Source organism: Watersipora subatra, chromosome 1 (genome assembly GCF_963576615.1).
Source record: "Watersipora subatra chromosome 1, tzWatSuba1.1, whole genome shotgun sequence".
NCBI classification, from domain to species: domain Eukaryota; kingdom Metazoa; phylum Bryozoa; class Gymnolaemata; order Cheilostomatida; family Watersiporidae; genus Watersipora; species Watersipora subatra.
Genome location: NC_088708.1, coordinates 78017307 through 78039012, shown reverse-complemented (window position 1 = coordinate 78039012; position 21706 = coordinate 78017307). Strand labels below are relative to the sequence as shown.

Below are 21706 nucleotides of genomic sequence, written 5' to 3'. Positions count from 1 at the left end.
GACAGTTTGACTGACATTTGTTATTCACGTATATACAATGCAAAGTTTACAGATAATCCTCATTCGTTGATAGTGTTAAAAACAAAAAAAAACAATATTAACCATTAATGAAGGCTCACATAAAAAGTACATGAATTAGGGTTGTAACTAAGGAGTTAATCACTTTGATAGGCACCAATATTGGGGCTCAAATAATGACTGATAATAAATAAATACACCGCAATGATGAAAAGATCTAAAATGAATAGTCTGAGAACATTGACCATGCACGCACAACATGACTAGAGTGTTTTATTGCACTCTTTCACACTTCCTAAAGTTGCGTAACAGCATCGCATATAGCACTGGTGAACTCTGAACAACGAGCGCTGCCACCAAGATCTCCAGTTACAAACTGAAACAAACAATCGATTTCAAGCGTAAACACAACTCGTATCGTGTTAATTATGTTCCGTAGAGGGAAACCTCTGCATATCATATTTTTATATTGTAGATAGCAGCTACAGGTGCAGTTTTACTAATTTGTCTGATTATTGGAAGTTATCACCATACAATGTTTATTAAGAACAGCTAACAAGCCAGTGATGAATTGGTGTTGCTAGATAATAGCATGCAGCGCAAGTGTATATGACTAAGATATTGTACAATAATGGTACAATCAATTCTCTTCATGTATCTCAGCTAGCAAAAACATTCAATCAATGCAATGCATGGCAGCTGAGAAAGTGAGCCACGTACCTTGCCTTCCTTGATCGTATTGAAACATGCTGTCTCTATTCGGTCAGCATAACTATTCAGTTCAATATGTCTCAGCATCATGACAGCACTGAGTAGAAGGGCTGTAGGGTTGGCTTTGTCTTCTCCAGCAATATCGGGTGCTGTCCCGTGTACCTTTAGATCATACCGTAACAGGGCTAACAATATCAAGGCTATCAACTATATCAACTAATTAAAGTTTTATTCATGAGTTCAAAACTTAATAATGATATCCAAACTAAAAATAATAATTCTTTATTTGCAAAAAATGTTTGAAGAAGAATGTTTGAAAAATGTTTATCTGCCAAAGTTTGAAATTTTACTGTCTTTGCAACTGCGCAATTGAAAAATGCTTGATGGCAATTCATAACCACTAGTATTTCAATGAATCCAGCTGAAAATAGAATACAATATTTTCAAACCTGTTAGAAAAGTAAGCTTGCTAAATAGGTTTGCGGGGAGCTTAGACAGATAAATTTAACTTTTGTTTGACCATTATGACCAAAGGGATAAGGAAGGTCGGAGACTTACAGACTCAAAGATGGCTGCACCATCAGCGCCGATGTTGCCGCTGGGAGTGAGCCCAAGACCACCTATAAGGCCTGCACCCAAATCACTGTAATATATGACACAGGACATGAGTTCCTCAGGCAGTGATAAAACGAATATTTAAATTTGATCAAACTAATACTGATCTTATATAGAACACCCTGCATCACTGACCTTAGGATGTCACCATATAAATTGGGCATGACGAGCATATCATACTGGGATGGGTTCTGCACCAGCTGAAATACATACCAAGATAGTTAAAAGTGTGCAAAGAAAAAACAGGGTTATGGAATAGGCAACAGCAACACAAAAAGGCTGTTGTGTAAGCAAAAACTTAACACTCTTAACTTATGATTCATTAACAGATGACCACAAGCCGCCCTGTCAACAAATTGCTCTGTCAACAAGCTACACTGTCAGCATACTCGCTGTCCACTTACGTTAAGGCAAACTGTGTCAAGATAACTTTCTGAAAATCTTATTTGTTTATGTTTCTCTGCTTCCTCTCGACAGCATTTCAAGAACAGCCCGTCTCCCATCCGCCTGTGATATTTAATAGTATATAGATGATAGGATACAAGATGCCATTTCAAATAAAGGTGAACCAACAAAGAGATGATAAAGAAGTAGAAAGCAAGAACTAAGGGATGTCAGTATGACCTCAGTATGACTTTGTGACTACGGTTAGGAAACTAACATAATGTTGGCCTTGTGCACAGCAGTTATGTGAGACCTCCCATTAGCGATAGCGTACTCAAACGCAAACTTAGCGACCCTTCGAGATGCCGCCTCTGTGATGAGTTTGATGCTTTGAACGACACCGGGTACAATCTACAAAGAGAATAGGCTCATGCGTGTACATATTACATATTGCGCAGATTAAATGCTGATGTATTAGCCTTCTTGCTGTCAATGGTGCTAGCTAGTGCTGCAGGGTCAAGTGCTCATTCTGATATTAGCCGAAGCCTAAAAACAATTCATGTGAACTTTAAGCTTTAGTTTTATACTTGATGCACTAAAATTACCTACAAACCAATGATATACCTTAAGAAATAACTCAAAATCTATGGCTTATACATATATAGGTAAGCCATTAAAACACTATTTAGTCAAATAAAATTAATTGTTAGTTTTCAATAGTTTTACTAAAATGTTGGTTGCCATTACATTTAAGACGCTGACATTTATCTCGAAAAAGATAAATGTCTACGTCTTAAACCAGGGCTTCCCAACTAGGGAGGAATTCCCCCTAGATGGTAATTTTGAATATACGAGGGGGAACAGAGAGGTGTCTGATTTGTTAAATTTTTAAATCATGTCCTGCAGTGCCGTTTGAGTTTAATCATTTAACATTTTGGTTTTATCTATAACACTAGTTGCTAATAATAAGCTAATAGTCAGAGCCCACAATAGGGAACACACCCACCCAGATTTTGATTGGATAGTAAGATAACCTAGTCATAAACCAATTCACCGCCATGCCGAAGGTCATGTAGTGTGTTGTATGCGTGCTGTATAAAAATTAATATGTTGTTATATATTTAAATATATACAATAAAATGGGATTATAATTTGTATCAGTTGTTTTTAGTTTTGCGAGTTAAAAGTGCGGGGGAATCCAATTTATGAAAAGGCATAAGGGGGAACTGAATAAAAAAGGTTGAGAACCCCTGTCTTAAACGTAATGGCAGCCAATGACGTTTCAAACTGTGAATTAGAGATGAGTTCCATAAAGTTTGAGACGTCTCTTTTCTTTCATTTAAAACAAAATTTTCATACTAGTCTCATGCTAGTCTTATATAGTCTTTTCAGTAGTTTATAATAAATGGAAAATGTGAACATTAGATTCCCAAGTTCATTACTTGGTTTTGGCTAATATTCACCGGAAACCATTCAAATATTATTGTTTTTTTAATGTATCAATCACAATGTATTTGCATCTAAACAGTTTTTAAATGATTTATAATGGATTTTAAATACATTCTGAGATGTTTTTAAAGGCAAGAAACACTTTTCCTTTAAAGCTCTTTCTAAATTTATCAGAGTGTCCAGCTGTTGTATCGTTTGACTTCCATGATGGTAAATTAGACTTTCATAGAATTTACATGTATGTTTAAATCAGCAATATAGTTGCTATGCAACTTAACAATGCAGTAAGAAACAGGAAAAACTAGAGTTCCTGGATCAGCGAATTAAAAGGTGTGACTAAAGCTCTGGCAGCATGAGAGGTTAACTAAGCCGTCACACACACCATAAAACCGCTATTACATTGCTGACCTACATATTAAAGCGCTTGTGAGACTAACCGTATGTTCAATGCCACTGTATTCACCCTCAGTGTTCTCTCTTATGGTTACTATGTTTACATCATCATAGACTGTCTTGTGGCCCTCAATGGACTTGCATGGACGAACATTAGCGTATAGATTAAATTCTCTGCAACAAAGTATCATGAAAGAATGAAAGGGAAGGCTATATGCGCAAGACAAGTACGTACCTAGTAATATATACACTGATAGGTACTAGGTTAGCACTTCATCACATATTCACTAGTAGATAGTAGAGTAACACTCCTCGCGTATTAACTATCAGCTTCTGGAATAGTATCTGCTATATATACACGGCAGGCATATAAATGCTCTCACATGCACGACATGGGTGTGAGGTCTTACTTTCTGAGAGCCAAGTTAAGAGAGCGATGGCCCTTGCCCACCGGAGTCGCCAGCGGCCCTTTCAGACCAATTCTATTCCTGATCACAGATTCTATGGCGGTTTGAGGTATGCCAAATGTGCCATCAGGTTGTTGAACAGGAGTTACATCAACTGGTTCCCAGTCTATGGGTGCCTGTAAGAAGAAACAGCTACAACAATGAATATGTTGTGAATCCAAACCACACTCACAAAGAAAGAAAACATAGAAACTGCAAGGTAGCTGTTATTTATAAAACTGTTGTTGGCACAAAGCTGCCGACACCAGCAGACTTCGCAAATAACAAAATAAAGTAGAATTCTTGAGCCAACCGTTGTTTGGAGAATACTGGTAAAATAATGAAGAGTTATATACAATGTAGCTCGGCCAAGATCATACCTAAAACAGTGTGATACTATATAAGGAATATATATAGGAGACTATGTTGGAGGTTCCATAGAATATACTCACACCAGCCACATCAAATATCTTTTGTACAGCAGCAGAAATCTCTGGTCCAATTCCATCCCCAGGTATGAGAGTCACCATTTTTCGTGTCTATAAATAGCATAAAATGAACAAGCGATAAGAACAACCACAAAAGACATCTGCACCCCAGTAATTATTTGGTTTACTTACAGCTGATGAGCAAGCTCTCTTTTGATGGAGGCCCTCGAATCTGCCGAGTCTATGCAGTTTGCTTGTATCATTTCTTCCCTACAAACGATGGCTTCATGGTCATAAAATCATTTGATAACTTAATCCACAGACAGACACGCACTTCTAAGCAGGCGTACCTGCTTGTCAATATGGTAGGAAATATAATAGAGAATTTCATGCTTAAATTCTGTATACACACTTTTTATATGTATAGAGCAACAGCTGGTGTTTCTTAGTAAGCTTTCACTAACCTTACAACTAGGATTAGATTGAAATATATAGAAGCAAAAACACAGACTGGTGACTACAAATTACAAAATTATATTTAAATTATGCTTCTTTGGAAACATTCTCTGCAAAAAGTCACGGTCTCAGCGACATTCTGTAACCTGTATTACTTATATGTACGTAACTTACTTGCTCCTTATACGTAACTTACTCCTTATACGTAACTTACTTTAGCAACGAAAGTCAGTAAATGAGTAAACCGAGTCGATAGAGATCCGCCTCCAACTGATGCCATTGTAATAGAGATTTGAGAGATTAGACTGCTTCTACAAAATGGTATAAACAGTTTAAGATGTCAAATTAAGATTTAAAAGTTGTCTAGTTGGTGGAAAGAATTAAAAAATTACAAGAGTGATACAGTGTAAAAGCTCAGACAAAGCCAAAAATAAGAGAAGCTTACGAAAGGACGATAAGACATGCAATAGAAAATAAAAAGAATAGATTGATAACACACAGTATTAAAAAGCTTTAGTTTTAAAGCCACAAGTATAAACAAGTAGCATTCTTGATATTCAGTGTAGATAAAGGATTAGAGAGAATTGTCAATATGAGTCAAGAGAAAACAATTTAATCCACATGTGCTTAGGCTAACATCAGATTTAGAACAAAACAGCAACAAGAGTAAAAAATATCATTAGGATAACAGGATATAGATTTGTTGCATTTTACATCAATAGACTGGTACAAAAAGATATTGTATGTCAGACATTCATAGAGGCCACAACAGTGAATACATGATGTAGAAGGGGAGAACATGTCACACGTTCTGGATGCTTCAAACCACTAATTAACTGGAGAACTGAATAAATGTGTGCCACACAAGAGTTGTGGTCATGTAATAAAACTTGAGTGTGTATAAAACATACTTCAAAGGTGTTATCCTCTCCTGTGTGCTGGTAACAAGAAGCCAAAATATCAACCTCACAAAGTTATGTCAAGTTCATCTCACACACTGCTAGATAGTTAATATGGGTGAAATTGATTACAACGCATAAATGGAATTCAAAACCCAGCCATTAGTACATACTTTACAGACATACTTGTTTTGGGACCGCAATAAAATTTGCTTTCTATACCAAATGAGCCTGTGAAGACATTGTTATAACAAAAGCAAAGCTTAGTTTGATTATGACTATAAAATATGTATTACTGAATTGACAAGCTTAATTGTTATAATGTTCAGTTACACTGCTCATCTATCAGGACCAAGATATACAGTCGCATGTAAAAAGGTAACATTACATGCATAGGGTTAATGAGTTTATATGAGTTAGTCATAGTTGAGCAGGCTGTCTCTTGCGATCTGGCAGGCAGGCTGATAGTGGACTGGTTGATAAAAGCACTGAGTGAAACTGAGTTTCTGAGAAACACTGAGTTTATTACAAGGCTAGTGGAATGGAGTGAGAAAGCCTCGGGTAACTAGACAGGGTCTGGTTACCTGAGGCTTTCTAGCACAATTTATTAGCGCTAGAAGAGATAGAGCTTATTTGACCTATATATGTAGAGTCTACATTGTAGACCTCCATATGTGGACCCCCATATGATATTTTTAAAGCAGTATCTAATGATTATTTAACCAAACCACCAACAAAATACCAGTAAACTAAGTCATGGCTTTTGAGATCAATAATTCATTTAGATATTGTGGTAAAATATGAGTTTGCTTTAAAATGGTGTCATACTGTTGGTTCTATTGTAGTCAGGTATAAGTCCTCAGGTCTGTAGGATCATGTTCTGAATGTTGATGACGACTACAGGTAAATAACATGGTTTGCTATAAAATTGTTTTTTGAATTCTTACATTGGAAATCTTACTAATGATTCAGCGTGAGTCTCTAGGATGTAGGTATCTCGACTCTATAAATTCAGAGGACCGTTCAGGAGTTTATTTTCAATGAACCAGATGGCTCGGTTTGGGGTTTGATATCTTACAATGTGCTACTTTTAATGCATTGAGTGCTACATTAATAAACTCAGTTTAACTTCCATAAATGTTTTTTAACTTATTGTCTTAGTCGACAATTTGGCAAAGAATACTTGGTATATAGCTTTATTTGCTTCTGATGACGAGTACATAGAACAACATCTCAAAGCTGCAACCATACAAAGTTTCAGGAATCCACATATGGATTTGAGAAGTCTGTAACTCCAGCCAATATGCGCATGGTACCAGGTGGTGATCTATTGTTGCATCATACAAGTGTAAGAATCCAACTAGACAAGTGTTTCGTGAAAAAGTACTCAAAATTGTCATCAATGTTTTAGCTTCATGCATTACCCGTTCCATATAACATTTTTGGCAACAACGAGTTGAAGTCAGCTGAACTAGCTTTCATTCCAGGAGCTAGCCTTTAGTGCTGATCTACCTTCAGTTCTAGTCAGCCAGGCCATCCTTCAGCTTTAATCAGGCAAGTCAGTCTTCTAATACAGCCAAGCCACCATTCTTGTCAGCTGAGCCAGTCTTTGATGCAAGCTTACCAGGCTAGTCTTCGGTTCATATTAAGCAAGTATGTAAGTTTTTGGGTCCTAAACAAGTCATGCCAGTGTTCTTTCTCAGGCAGCCGTACCAGTATCCAGTAATAGAATTTAGCAAAATTGTCTCCCCTTTTGACTTTCTTTATAACAATAGCAGAAATATCGCTATCATATAACTTGAAGGTAAGAAGTGTTAATGTTGTTGCATAGAGGTATTAGTAAAAGCAGATAGCGTAATAGAAAAACACCTAAACCACCGGAGATAGACACAATATTACAATGAACATGACGCCTAGTATATCAGAAAACCATCTAAAAAACAGTCAACATATACCTATCTACAAGCGGATTAGAAACCTCCCGTGGAAGTAACCCATGAGAAAAATTACATCAATGGGTCTGCAAGAAAACCATTTAAAGAAATCAGACCTATATCAGACACCATCAAACCAATTGGAGTTAGCAATAATTTCTAATCATTACAATCTCATGATGTACTTACAACAAGCCCACTCAATTACTAACCCTCTGCAACATACAGAACAGAACCTGAGCACCTAAACACCTTCTCACAGATTAACAGAGATATCTACAAAAGAGAACAGCTACAATGACTCTTTCTTCAAGGGCCTGCTTAAGCCAGAAAAGAAAGAGAAAGCCGGAAAAGAAAGAGCTGGCCCTTAAGCCTGCTTAAGGGCCAGCTCTTTCTTTTCCGAGGGCCTGCTGAAGCTCACTTTCTCCCAAGGTCCTGCTGAGTCTCTCTCTTTCCCAAAGGCCTGCTGAGGCTCTCTCTTTCTCGAGGGCCTGCTGAGGAGCTCTCTTATCCAAGGCCTGCTAAGGTTCCCTCTTTCCCCCCAGCCTTCTGAGGCGTGTTCTTCTGCCTCTGGAGTCTCCCTCTCTCTCTCTCTTCCCTCTACTTGTGGAGGGAAGAGAGAGCCTTCTCTTGCGTCTGCAGAGCCTCTCCTCCCCTGCCTATGGAGCCTCATCTATGATCAGCTGAGCCTCATCTACTTTACTATCTCAACTGCTGAGCCACCCTGTCTATAGACTGTCATGACTCTCGTTTGACTATCGATACTTGCAGCCGTATGGGACCGAGCAAAAAATGTGGACGACCGTTCGAGTAAAGGCGTAACTTTTATTAGCTATTTTAACCTTTTGTCATTAATATTATTGATTAGAATTTTGTTAGTTGTACATTTTACTTGTTTGATTTATAGAATAAAGAAGTATATTTTATTGGTAAATATCAGCATTGCTTACAATAGCTTAACATCTTCACTAGCACCTCCACCGGTAATGACCATTTCAGTTCCCACAAGCTAAGCAAACGTGCATAAACTGAACATAGTCAAAATGGAATAAAATTACACAGCAAATTCACGTTGAACAAATGAAAGAATAGGAGTTAGAGGTTAAATCGATCATGTTGACTCTAAAATGTATAATGCAGTTTAGCTGTGTAAATGAGAAACAACGATTTCTACTACTACCACCGATGAAGTTGAACACCAAAATGCTGTAGTAACATTTCCAGTTACTAAGAGGCTTTTTATTTTAAGAAAATATTAAGAAGATAGTGCAGTGAAGATTAAATACGATCGATTTGGCTAAACTAATGTAATACGTAAATGGCCTAGTGACAAATTAAAGTTTGTGAATATCTACATAGGCGATAATGCGTAGCTATGAATAACTTTTGACGGGCGATCTCAACGCCTTGCCAGAGTTAATGTAACGCTATAGCTAAGCCGGCTATGGCATCGTCTCGTTACCACGAGTTATAATTATTCTATTTGTAGCGTTGCGGGTTTTATGCTTTATATGTCGTTCAACTTCCGACCTCGCGGCCCTCGAAGTTTCTTTTCTGCTTAGTTTTTCATTTAATTCGTATTATTTTAAAAAAATGAAATATTTTGCCAAAGTACTCGGTTGGAAATTTGTAAAAGCAATAAGTCATGTAACTGTAAAGCATTTGAAACTGTTTCGGACTACAATATTGTGAATTCGCTCGAAATCCCCAAAATTTCAATTGTGCATTTGTAAATAGAATACGAAATATCAGACTATTTGCATTTGGTGAATTATGAGATTTTGAACAGTCTTGTTAGCAAAAATACGAACTGTTAGACATTAAACGATTTGAAACAGTAAGACTTTCTATAAAATATTTAGGTGATAATATCACTGAGCATATTGAAACAGTGTGTAAAAAGCGTCTAGGATGCTTGGATTGATTAAACATGTACGATTTGAGCTCATGCCTGCCAACTCTCACGCATTGGGCGTGAGACTCACGCAATCACCCCAAAGAAAAAATGAAAATGCGTGAGATTTTTGCCCCAATTTCCACAATTTTATATATACTATCATTGCTACATCAATTGCCCCAAAAGCAACTCTCACGCATTGCCCCACTCTTGGGTTGGCAGGTCTGTTTGAACTTTCCAAAAATAAACATTTAGCATATATTTCTTTATATAGACCCTTACTAGAATATGCAATGGAAGCTTGGGATCCATACATGGTAAAGGATAGATAAGCTTGAAACAATTCAGTCCTAGGCTATCAGGTTTGTTGAAAATGCAAAGGAGAGAGATTTCTCAGTAACAGTAGCAAAAGAAGGGTTAAATGTAGATTTGATAAAATACCAGAGAACTAGTGCCTCTAGAAACATGCTTTTCGAAATTCTAAATATCATGATAAGTTCCCAAGTCTACATGATTCATATCATACCAAGTTATTGAGGCCGCTACCAATATACGTGCAAGATCTGGTACAAAAGTTTTTACATGTAACACTGATCATTACCTTTACAGTTTCTTACCACGCACCACTAGGGAACTTCAACTAAATTAACATCATCTTTTGAAATCCTACATACAACTTTTTCACGCCTTTCATGTTCCTACTAAACTAATGTACTGTCTTATTGTAAGAAATTTTAGTAAAAACCATCAAGGAAATCCTCCTCTTCCCCATTAAAAGGGGTCTGGAAATAAACAAAGAAGGAGAAAGCAAAATACTCGGCGGGTCTACAAAATGAAACTGTCCGGCTGCATTGTAGATTGTATATTAGTCAATTTAACTTCTCTCTCTTTAAGGTCTTTCAATGCGAGTATGATTCTTGCTTGCTATTAATTAGTTTCTGTTATTAGATCTCCAATGGTTAAATAAGCCAATTCATGAAAGAGCCTCTCGTTAGTAATAACTGTATCTCAGACCAAATGGTCAAGCTGAGATAGTATGAGAGGTTACTCAGATTGGCTAGGTTTTTCTAGCTTCTCTAAGCTCACCTTTGTGGCATCGCTTCTATTTTTTAAGTATCCTGGTACCCTCTTAATTAGGAAGTGTTCTATTGTAGTTTGTTCTGTCAGTTGCATGATTTTCCTAGGTCTCCAATCTTATGAAACAACGAATGAGATTTTTCTTGAGGGTGTCTTTGTATCATTTTCTTGTATCTCCCTGATTAAGGTTTTTATTTGCCAGCTCTTAGAAGATTTGCTTAGGAAGTCTGATATTGTCCATACGTATCACCTGGCCTCTCCAGTGTAGCTAATTCTTGACAATCGCTGTCACAATACTTATACTGTAAGCTTGTACCAAAAACCTTTTGTATTTTTGTATGTCTGTCACTCCAGGCTACTCCTAGAATCTTTGTGAGACACCTATTATGAGCTCTCGAATGCTTTCAGGCTATTGTTGTAAGTAACCCATGTTGCTGATCCATGAAGTTTAGGCAAGACAATTGCTCTCGGGTTTTACTGAAGCTAAAATATCTCTGTTTTTAAAACACATGAGATTTGAGATGGCCAAAGGCTGCACTTACTGCTTGCTGCCGTCTTCAATCTCAACATCTATATCTGTATTTATTTGCATCATTTTTAATCATAAAATCAGTGCTTGTGCAGGCTCTGTAAATAATAACTGTAACAAGTTGTGGATATATATATAAAGTAAAGGTTTTAAAAAGGAAACTAAAATAAAGTCTAAAATTTTATGACAAGAAGTTCATTTAGAATTTGAATACACACTGAGTGAAAGTAAGATTAGTGAGAGTTTTGGCAATACGCTACAGCCCTACACTGCCCTGAGAGGAGCTTGTCTAATGTGTTGATAGCGCTGCTGTTCGAGCTGCACGAAGTCTGAAAGTATTTAGTTTTGGGTTGTAATTCAAACAGTTCACCCATTGACTTCGATTTGATTTTGCCTTTCGACGTTGTTTTGGCAGTGTTGATGTCTCTACGTACTTGTCTTTTAAAGATTGTTTAAGATGTCCTTGAGTGATGGATAGATGGTACATGAGTACGCTTTAGATGAAGTTTGTGTAGGTTAGTTGTGTTGTTGATGGTTTGATAGTTAGGTTGGTTAATTGTTTCATGATGAAGAGTCATTTTGAGCTGTTCTATCATCTTGTTTGTGTTAGTTTGTAAGATCAGCTTTCTTGGATGGTGGTTCCTAGATATTTGTATTCATCCAGTTATTTTATTTTGTTGCTAATAATTAGAGGTGTACAGACTGGTTTATCCCTTTTGTTTTGTAGTATGAGTTCTTAAGTTTTATTGGAGTTAACATGGGAGTTGTCTGCACACCATGAAAATACGTCATTGATAATTGTTTGGAGTTGATATTGTTTGTGTTTAGTGAAGCATTCTAAAATAACAGTGTTGTCTGCGTAATCGACAATGGTGTAAGGTTCGGGGACGATAATGTTTTCAACATACAAGGATTAAAATACTGGGCTTAGCACACAGCCTTGATGTTATCATGTAGAGGTGGTTAACATTGAAAATTGTTTGTTGTCTGCGTAAATTCTTAGCCTTGATGTGGGAAAGCTATGGGTCCAGTTTCTGATGTCATTAAGAATATTTTTAGCTGACATCTTTTTTATTAGATTGGTAGTATCAATAGTGTTAAAAGCACTGATGAAATCCATAAATAGTGCGTGTACATTGTTCTCAGTGACTAGTCAATGGTTTTAGTTTTTTTTATTTAAGAGCACAGCTAGAGCGTCTTCTGTACTATGTTGACTTTTAAATAATTTTTTCAAACTAATTCAAGGAGAATGATTAAGCGATGTTGTTCTCAAAAAATGGCCTCTCGCATATTTGGCCATATAGTGTAGGGGCCATCTACGACCGACTCATACGCTTGTATTTCAAAGATTACTCGTATCTCAAGGAAGAAACTTGATAGCAAGTCAGCTCATATCTTGAGTTTCTCGTATGTTGGGGCACTCGTATGTAGAGGTATGACTGTATATGTATATATATACAGTCAAACATGGATAACTCGAACTTCACGGGACCGAGCGAAAGTGTTCAAATTATCAGAGCGTTCAAGTTATCAAAGCACTGTCACAAGTCCATGTACAGTCATACTTCGACTTACGAGCTTAATGCGTTCCGAGACTGAGCTCGTATGTCAATTTACTCGCATGTTGGTGCAATTTATTTATATATAGAACAATTAAATATATATTAATTGGTTTCTATACTCTAAAAAATGCAAATAAAACACTCAAAGCAAGATATTGTAACAGAAAAAACATGTTGGTTATTGTCCTAACTTACCACATGCTTTCAAAAAGCAACAAATAAAAAAACAATGCAAGGAAATGTGATTAATTAAAATGTAAAATTAAATACATACAGTAGCAGCTAACGCTAGCATTTGCCAGGGAGGGAGATGTAAGTGTTATTCTTCATTACAACGGTTGAATTTGATAAATTTGGATTTTATCAAAGTCTTAAAAAACAAACTTAAAAGCAAACCTAAAAGCAAACTTTCATTTTTCGTAATTAAAATTTCTTCGGCGTTCATAGTTGGAAGTTTCTCGTTAGTTAGCCGATTTTTCCTTTGTTTCACTTTCACGACTAGCCGGCCGTTTTAAGATAAACCTATCTAAGGACGTTTGCCTTTGTCGCCCTTTCAACGTGTTGCGATTAGGACGAACACTGGTGTCGTCACAAAGGGTTAATGCGCGACCACTAGCCAACTTGTCCGAAAGTCTATTTTTATAATTTTTATAGATAGCACCGGCCTTTTCACATAGGCCTTTTCGCCTTTTAACCACCGGCCTTTTCGCCTTTATTGAAACATGGTTTCAGTTACGCCGTCACCGGCCAATTGTTTATCTTTTATCCAATGCCTGAGCAGTCTCTCCATCAGCGGTCGTGAAGATCGCTGCGTCGTTTAGCAACTATGGTTAGTTTTTTTGCAAACTAAATGCCCTGAATATAACCCTTCAGTTTAATAATTGTAAATGTATTTCTGTCATATTGCTGAGCTAGATCAATCACGCATACACATTTCGCATATTTTACAATAATTTTCCGTTTAATATCAATTGTTATAATTTGCTTGTTCTTTCCATTATCTTTCATTTTACTGGCAAACTTTCGGTCTACGCACCGTACTTTTAATTCACATAATTCTGCACTGAAAATTGCGCATAGAAAACACGGTACAAAAGTATAACCTGAGTAGTTGAAAAATACAAAAGTGATGCTGTTCTCATAAAACACCTGCATACTTGGCAACTGACTCACCTGCTCGTATCTCAAACATTGCTCGTATGTTAGTGCTAAAACTTGCTTAAAAGCTGGCTCGTATCTCAAGTTTCTCATACGTTAGAGCACTCGTAAGTTGAACTATTACTGGTTATATATATATATAACCAATGCTTATTTGGTAATCAAATAGTAAACTATCTCAAATTCCTTAAAATGTCACATGCCAACTCAAACAATGGGTCATGTCCACCAAGTAGAACAAAGCGGCATTCATAGTAGTTTTTATGGCGGGTGAAATTGGAATAGCTCTGCTAATTTGGAATTAATGAATTAACCTTTTTAAGTTTTGGTAAACATTAGGTTTTCTATTCGTGTAGTTTTTTCTCATAAAATTTACACTTTAGAAATGTTTGTAAGCCCCCATCCAGCTAACAAAACTAATATTTATTGTAAAAATTTTCATGTTCATCGTTTGAATATAATAAAGTTTGGTGAATTGTCACCAGCATTAATAGCTTAATTTTGAAATAGATAGAAGATAACAATTGTGTTTTAATTGTGCTTCCAAGTAAAACTCCAAGTAAAAGTTGTTTTCCATAATTCACAAGTTTTTTCAACATTATTGGGAACATTATTTGAGTATTAATTTTCAGCGTCAGAACGTTGGGAAAGTACTTCAGCACTAAATAGGCGTTATCACTATCTGTTAGAAAGCTTGATATATTAATATTGCAGTCAGGCTTTCTAAAAAAAACCAAGAGTTATCTGCAATAATCAAGATGCTTCATCAATGAAACTGCTAACATTGCGAGTCCTGTTCCAAGAGAGCCCATATGCAATGTCACGAACTTTGCAAAGCATTTGATTTTAATGTACACTGTAAGTTACTGCAACTTACAGTAACAGTAACATCATGCTTTGTATCTAAAAACTTGCTAACATTTTGAATATTTTGTTCTGTTTGAAAGGCCTTGTTGAGATATCTTTCTATGCTTAAACAAGCCGAAGCAGTCCAGTCATGCAGTTGTATTTATTAATTAGAGAGTATTGCTACGCTAAGTACTTTCTTATGACACTACTCTGAGTTTCGCAATAAAAGTCAGGATTTATTACTATGATATCTTATAAATAAACCTACAAACTTTGTTAGTTTATTTTGTGGTAAGTGAGCAACAAGTGGGAGCAAGTGGTAACAAGTGGGAGCAAGTGCCTAACAAAAGTCACTGCAAGAAAAGGCAGCTAAATGGTTTGGTAATGATCGCTGCTTAGGCACTGCCACGCATAATGTGCTAAAATGCATATTGTAGCTGCCAAGAAAGCTACCTGTAGGTAAATAAATATTTGTGTGCAACCTGTGAACGGCATGTCTGCAAAATTATAGTACAAGTAAATAAAAGCTTTTACTTGTTTTTAACCGCAAGTGTCAGAACGTATAATAAACTTTTTAGATATATATTTTTAGTTTGAAAAAATGTCCATGAAGGCTATAAAAGAATAAAAATGTTTCCAATTGGGAACCATCCATCATCCATCAGTGGCGGTAACCGTCATTTTGTTCAACTTGCTTTGACAATTCATCAATGCATTTAGGAAAACGTCTTTTTGATTCTCCCACATTTTTCAACTACAGTCATACTTCGACCTACGAGCTTAATGCGTTCTGAGACTGAGCTCGTATATCAATTTACTCGCATGTTGGTGCAATTTATTTATATATAGAACAATTAAATATATATTTAAGGGTTTCCATACTCCCACATTTTTCAACTATGTGATTTTGGAAAAGTTGTAATCCCCTGTAATATTAGCGAGTAACTAGAGGTTCTCCTACTGCTGGTTGTGTTTTAACTCTCTAAATAAATATTACCTATTCCAGGTTCAATTTACTAGCTGAATCATCGTATCACATTGGAGAACAACACTATGGAGGGAGAAAAGTTTGATGGGATGCTCATGGGTATGGCACAGCAATGTGAAGGTGGTGTGATGGAGGTATGTTGAAGTATTCAAATGTCTCGGTTAAGATTACAACCACCTAAAACATTCATTCAAACATTCTAAATTGCACCTTTTTTCTCTTACCAAGTATTTGTCTCTAATTTTTCAGTTTTACTTTGTTATTTTAACATTTTGTAAAATTTTCCTCTTTTTAACCCTTTGGCTAAGTTAAAGCCCCGCAAAAACACCCGAAAGTCGTGTAATTTATTTTTGAAAATTCAATAAAATCGGTATTTTATAAACATGCATAGCTCAAACTGAAATTTATTTCTGTTAAAAAAACTATTTTGTACATAAAAATTCATTTACATATGTACTACTACAAAAAAGCTACAACTATGTACAGTTGGCCCTGTATGAAATGCTTGAAAGCATTCCTTTTGGTAGAGTCCAACGCTACATCGTAGCCGTGCGAGCTACTATAACGATCACTTTTCTCTGTATATTCCAGTCCTAAAAGTTTACATTACTTCTATCATCTGGATTATTTTTATACTGATCAGACAAAAAATCACTAACGATCGCAGGATCAAATAATTTTTATTTTACCGTTTTGAACGTCGAGCCGATGTTGACTGTTTTTTTCAACTTCTATTTTTTCCAAGGAGGGTGCGATTTCTTTAGCTTTTAGCACAAGGCAAGGCCTCTCAAATAATCGTTTCACATTGTAATTTATCGACTAATATCTTGCTGTTATTTAAATTTTACTAGCGTTCATATCCTTTGTTTAACGTTACTAGGCGACAGCTTTATAAGCGTCTACCGAAAGTGACATAACAGTCGTTTCCCCACACAGCCGATAAACGACATTTTTGTTGTTTCCCCAGCCAAAGGGTTATGTACCTCTTTGAATGTACCTCAAAGTACCCCTTTGTCAGCTCTGTTCCTCAGTTGTTCATGATGCTTCATAGTGTGAAGAAGTTCTACTGCAGTTTACCTTCAACCATGATACTGATGGCTTATCTTTATATTTATTACAGCTGCTCGATCATTTCTTTGGATTCCTATCTCGGAGGACTGACTTTTTCTCTGGTGCAGGTGCATCAACAGTAGAGCAGGTAATTCTTGATGTCATACACTGCCGCAGGCATCCACTTGCATATCATCACATCTCATACCACTTTTGCCACCATCTCCCTTTCCAGATCTGTCTATATAGACTGGTATATGTTCATATAGACTGTGTTGGAATCATCTCCCTCTTCATATATGTCTATGTAGACTGGTATATGTTCATATAGACTGCGTTGGAATCATCTCCCTCTTCAGATATGTCTATGTAGGCTGGTATATGTTCATATAGACTGTGTTGGAATCAACTCACTCTTCAGATATGTCTATATAGACTGGTAATGTTCATATAGACGGTGTTAAAAGCAATGAAAAAGTATCAAGCGGACGCTGCAGCAAAAGCAGCCAAAGAAAAGAAGGAGAAAGCAGCCGCTGAAAAACGAAGGCAAGAGAGACTCGCTAAGCAGAAGAAGGAAGAGGAGGCTAAGGCTGAGGAGCCAAGAATAGTGGAGATTACAGATGAAGAAGCAGAGGCTATAGAGAAGGAGAACAAGGAGAAGGTTAGAGTTTGCTGCTGCTAGCGTGTTACAATAGAATGTGGGCAAGAGATTAGCTTTACCTTGTATTCATCATATTTACTAACTTGCTATTCTCTCCTATGTTTAGAAAGGATTTTATAGTTGGATCTACAACTCTACCGTTACATTTGCTAGCTTATCAGTCGTTGCATAAGAACAATTATTTGTTATCGCTTTTGGTTTCTCTTTTTATTTGTAAGCATTATAGGTAGTAACAAGTTTTTGGTAGATGAAAATAGGTATTACCTGTTATCCGCACAACAAATATTGTTATCAGAGTTGTGTTATCTTAGCCCCTGTCTAAACGGGGTCTATTCAATTGATTTAGTATATTAAGATTTCATAACGATTATTCATTCAAGGTGCCTCTAGAATCAGAAACTAGGTTGTTAGTGTAGTATTTTTACATGCATTTGAAAGGCAATATCCAAAAAGAGCCTAAAATGTAACAGTAGATACTAATGTAGCTGCAGCTATATTTAGGTTGTAAACTGACAATTAAATTATGGATAAAGACCAGATACAATTTCTCACTAGAATATCATTGCAGTTTTGAAGTTTTAGTTCCCTGTAAGTTCTTAGAAAGGTTACATTTTGCTATTATGCTTAGCCGGCTCCCTGTCGATCAAATAACATCAAAATTGGAAAAACAATTTTTATGAGCTCATTTATTTATAGAAAATGGCTGAAGTTGCACAGCCCAGTGAACCAGATGCTACAAATGAAGAGAAGAAAGATGGTGAAGATGATGAAGAGGATGAGGCTGACAAAGGAAAACTCAAACCGAATGTTGGAAATGGAGCTGATATGGAGACATACGCATGGACCCAGACACTGCAAGACCTCGAGGTAGCCGCCTCGCACTTAAATTTCCGAGCTTTTCAACAAGGATTTCATTTGTTTTGTAAAGAAATCTATTGAGCCAGACACCATTCAGTTTTAATTTTCTGCTAAGTGAACTGCATTTCGTCGCAATTCGTTATCTGGTCCAGCCAGAATTCATCACTGCTGACTGCCTTCGCTTCCATTGGTAAAGTCTCCATCAGTTACTTCAGTTGGTGTGAAAGTGAAGCCATGACTGAGTAGTGTGTTGTCCTCTCTTAGCTCTTGTCATCGATGCTCCTGCTGCTCTCTATGCAGTTGTACTCATTCCTCGGCCTTTGATATTGCTCTTACTACTTGACAAACTGTTCTCATTCCCTTTACAGATCAGAATACCTTTCAAGGTTTCTTTTCCTGTGAAGTCTAAAGACCTTGTCATCGACATACAACAGAAGGTCAGTCTAATGGCGTTTCATGTCTCATTTGAGCTCAGAAAGCTTTAGATCTCTTGTAATCAATTTGGATAGCATTTATATTTCAGAAACTCAAGGTTGGACTGAAAGGATCCCCTGCCATACTTGATGGAGAGATGTATGCTAAGGTTAAGGTAGAAGAGTGTACATGGTGTATTGAGGACAAGAAGATTGTTATTATCAATCTTGAAAAGGTTTTGTATTCTAACTGCATGCGTTACGTTTGTGTTGTGTATTCTACCTGCATGTGTTACGTTTGTGTTGTGTATTCTACTTGCATGTGTTACGTTTGTGTTACATATTCTACTTGCATGTTACATATTCTACTTGCATGTATTACATATTCTACTTGCATATGTTACATATTCTACTTGCATATGTTACATATTCTACTTGCATGTGTTACATTTTCTACTTGCATATGTTACATATTCTACTTGCATTTGTTACATATTCTACTTGCATGTGTTACATATTCTACTTGCATGTGTTACATATTCTACTTGCATATGTTACATATTCTACTTGCATATGTTACATATTCTACTTGCATATGTTACATATTGTACTTGCATGTGTTACATATTCTACTTGCATGTGTTTCATATTGTACTTGCATGTGTTTCATATTGTACTTGCATGTGTTACATATTCTACTTGCGTTTCTACATGTCTTGTTGTTGCGTTTCTACATGTCTTGTTGTTACGTTTTTATTATTGTTTTATGATACTTAGAAGTGTTATCGTGGTTTGCTAACCTTATGGCCTTGCTTCCATTAGTTATACTGCTTGTCTCCTTGCAAGAATAAAACGCTGATATTAGCATTACCTCTTTCAGATGAATCAAATGGAGTGGTGGAACAGAGTCACCCTCGATCAACCAGAAATTAACACTAAAAAGGTTAACCCTGAAAACTCAAAGGTAGGTTATTCTCATTCCTTTATTTCTTGATGCACATTCTTGTGATTGATTTACTGTCACCTCGTAAGTTTGATACGATGTACTTGATGAGATGCTCAACTTCTCAGAGCATAACTAGCTATTGTAATAGCTATTGTACTAGTAAAATGACCTTGATTTAGTTGAGTGACCTTGATGGAGAGACAAGGTCGATGGTTGAGAAGATGATGTTTGATCAACGGCAAAAGGAGCTTGGATTACCCACCTCCGAGGAACAAAAGAAACAAGAAATGCTCAAGAAGTACGTTTCCTCTCTTAGCAATTGTCTGCTCTATCCGGGTATTCATGATTCACACTTATTGAAGATCTATTAATAACCCATATTATACACAATCTAATGCCGAATCACCGTATTTTTCCTAATAGTCTTTTTGTAACAATCATCTGGGATTAGCAGTAGCGGATGTGTGGAAGAGTAATTGTTTATTCCCCATAGCATGCAGCAGCCGCATCTCTGAACTAGTTATGGCTTCGTCTGTTTGGTTGTTTCCATTTGGCTGCCATGATTACCAGAAATCAATAATTGCTACTGCGCAGTCTTTTTGCCTGTGCAAGTTAGCCTAGACTCAGTGACCTAGAATTAGGTAGTCTATCAATATCATAAAGGTATCTCTATGGTAGCTCTATGGGCAGATAGGTCCTCCTATCACACTCTGACTGCTTACAATGCATTCGTATCTACTAGTATTTGCAATTGTTTACAATCCCTCGCTACTTCAAGCCTCACCTTCCTGGATTGTAAACTATTTCTATAGCCGCAGTTCTATCTTGTGTGACATGGGAAGAGGGAGTTGAGTCAACATAAATTTGACAATGTGTCAAGTGAATAAAGAAGCCTGTGAGCCTGATATACTAACAGCTATTTTTAGAACGAATACAATGGCCGAACTAACTTCTTATATATCAAAGGTTACATAACGGATGTTAATCACTAAAATTCTTTAGCTGCAAGATTTTTAGCATTTACATTACTGTTAGAACGGTGAACAATCAGGTCAGTTTAGATCTTGTTAAGTGACAATCTAAACCAACTATTTGAATTATAGGCTGTATTTTTTCACAAAAACTAGGAACTGGCTCTCAACTTATAAGCGTCAGTTTATCTTATGTATGTAAAAAATGGAGGATTTACGCTGCAGTATTTTACCTTTTCTGTGCTGGTCTCTGTTAACAACAATAATTGAGAGAATAGAGGTAAAAATTATCATATGCAAAATCTGGCAGTCGATTTACAGCACCTTATGCCGCCTTCTTTGTACTAAAAATCACTTGATAGTGTTTATCATATCTCTTGTAATTCAAGTTATTGACGGCGCGATTAATAGCATGTGTCATGTTAGGGCCTTACGAAGAGAACTTTTATCATCTGCTCATGACTGTATGGCCTTATCTCTTTAGGTTCATGTCAGCCCACCCAGAGATGGACTTCTCGAAGGCTAAGTTTAACTGAGTGCCGGCAATGACAATTTTATGAAATCCCTCCAATCAGCAAACTGCTCATGCACTGAATGTGTCTGAAGCATTTTTGATAGCTGCTTAAAATTGAATTGCAGTTTTGTTTTTTTCGATTTTTTTACTATTGCAGGAATTAGTCTAATAATCCTTTGCTATGTAAATCTACTTGTTTGTAAACACGCACATTCCTGTTGAATACATGCATATAGCTCTCTGACTTCTCAGTGTTTGGTTCCACTCACTTATTTGGTGGCTCGAGTTTGATGTACAATTTGCTAATCTTGACTTCATGCCTGAAAAACTATTTTATTTATCTTTAATATTTTATGGATGTAGCCAAAATTCTTGGAGGTCCAGCTGTGTCTCAAGAGTATTGTACTGTCTTCATAAATAGTGGTCTATGTCAAGGTGTCAAGGTCTGTTCATAGTGCTAAAACATTGTAGTTTGCTGCACTCCATTTTTATTCTGCATT

The 21706-nt window shown here is 36.5% G+C and overlaps 2 protein-coding genes across 2 annotated transcripts; one reads left to right on the top strand and one right to left on the bottom strand.

Annotated features, from left to right (window-relative positions):
- Positions 1-5: 5 nt before the first annotated feature.
- LOC137385968 (probable isocitrate dehydrogenase [NAD] subunit alpha, mitochondrial) lies at positions 6-5211 on the bottom strand. Its single transcript, XM_068072603.1, has 11 exons — positions 5115-5211; positions 4637-4714; positions 4469-4555; positions 3981-4153; positions 3615-3744; positions 2006-2139; positions 1749-1851; positions 1480-1544; positions 1288-1372; positions 739-891; positions 6-394 (listed from the first exon to the last, which is right to left on the bottom strand). The coding sequence occupies exons 1-11, from the start codon at positions 5178-5180 to the stop codon at positions 314-316; spliced, it is 1155 nt and encodes a 384-aa protein (XP_067928704.1). The 5' UTR covers positions 5181-5211; the 3' UTR covers positions 6-313.
- Positions 5212-9263: 4052 nt separating this feature from the next.
- On the top strand, positions 9264-21450 carry LOC137393237 (nuclear migration protein nudC-like). The gene is made up of 10 exons (XM_068079697.1): positions 9264-9290; positions 15812-15927; positions 16914-16991; positions 17298-17504; positions 18201-18371; positions 18731-18799; positions 18886-19011; positions 19656-19739; positions 19901-20019; positions 21177-21450. The coding sequence occupies exons 2-10, from the start codon at positions 15859-15861 to the stop codon at positions 21226-21228; spliced, it is 975 nt and encodes a 324-aa protein (XP_067935798.1). The 5' UTR covers positions 9264-9290; positions 15812-15858; the 3' UTR covers positions 21229-21450.
- The last annotated feature ends 256 nt before the right edge of the window (positions 21451-21706 follow it).

What these genes read in the sequence shown, in the direction of transcription:
- LOC137385968 (XM_068072603.1), bottom strand. Translation starts at nt 5,180, where the DNA reads ATGGCATCAGTTGGAGGCGGATCTCTATCGACTCGGTTTACTCATTTA. An exon ending in TACTGACTTTCGTTGCTAAA is followed by an intron (nt 4,715 to 5,114) that starts GTAAGTTACGTA and finishes CATCGTTTGTAG; the next exon opens with GGAAGAAATGATACAAGCAA. An exon ending in AGATATTTGATGTGGCTGGT is followed by an intron (nt 4,154 to 4,468) that starts GTGAGTATATTC and finishes TTCTTCTTACAG; the next exon opens with GCACCCATAGACTGGGAACC.
- LOC137393237 (XM_068079697.1), top strand. Translation starts at nt 15,859, where the DNA reads ATGGAGGGAGAAAAGTTTGATGGGATGCTCATGGGTATGGCACAGCAA. An exon ending in AGACACTGCAAGACCTCGAG is followed by an intron (nt 18,372 to 18,730) that starts GTAGCCGCCTCG and finishes TTCCCTTTACAG; the next exon opens with ATCAGAATACCTTTCAAGGT. An exon ending in TCATCGACATACAACAGAAG is followed by an intron (nt 18,800 to 18,885) that starts GTCAGTCTAATG and finishes TTTATATTTCAG; the next exon opens with AAACTCAAGGTTGGACTGAA.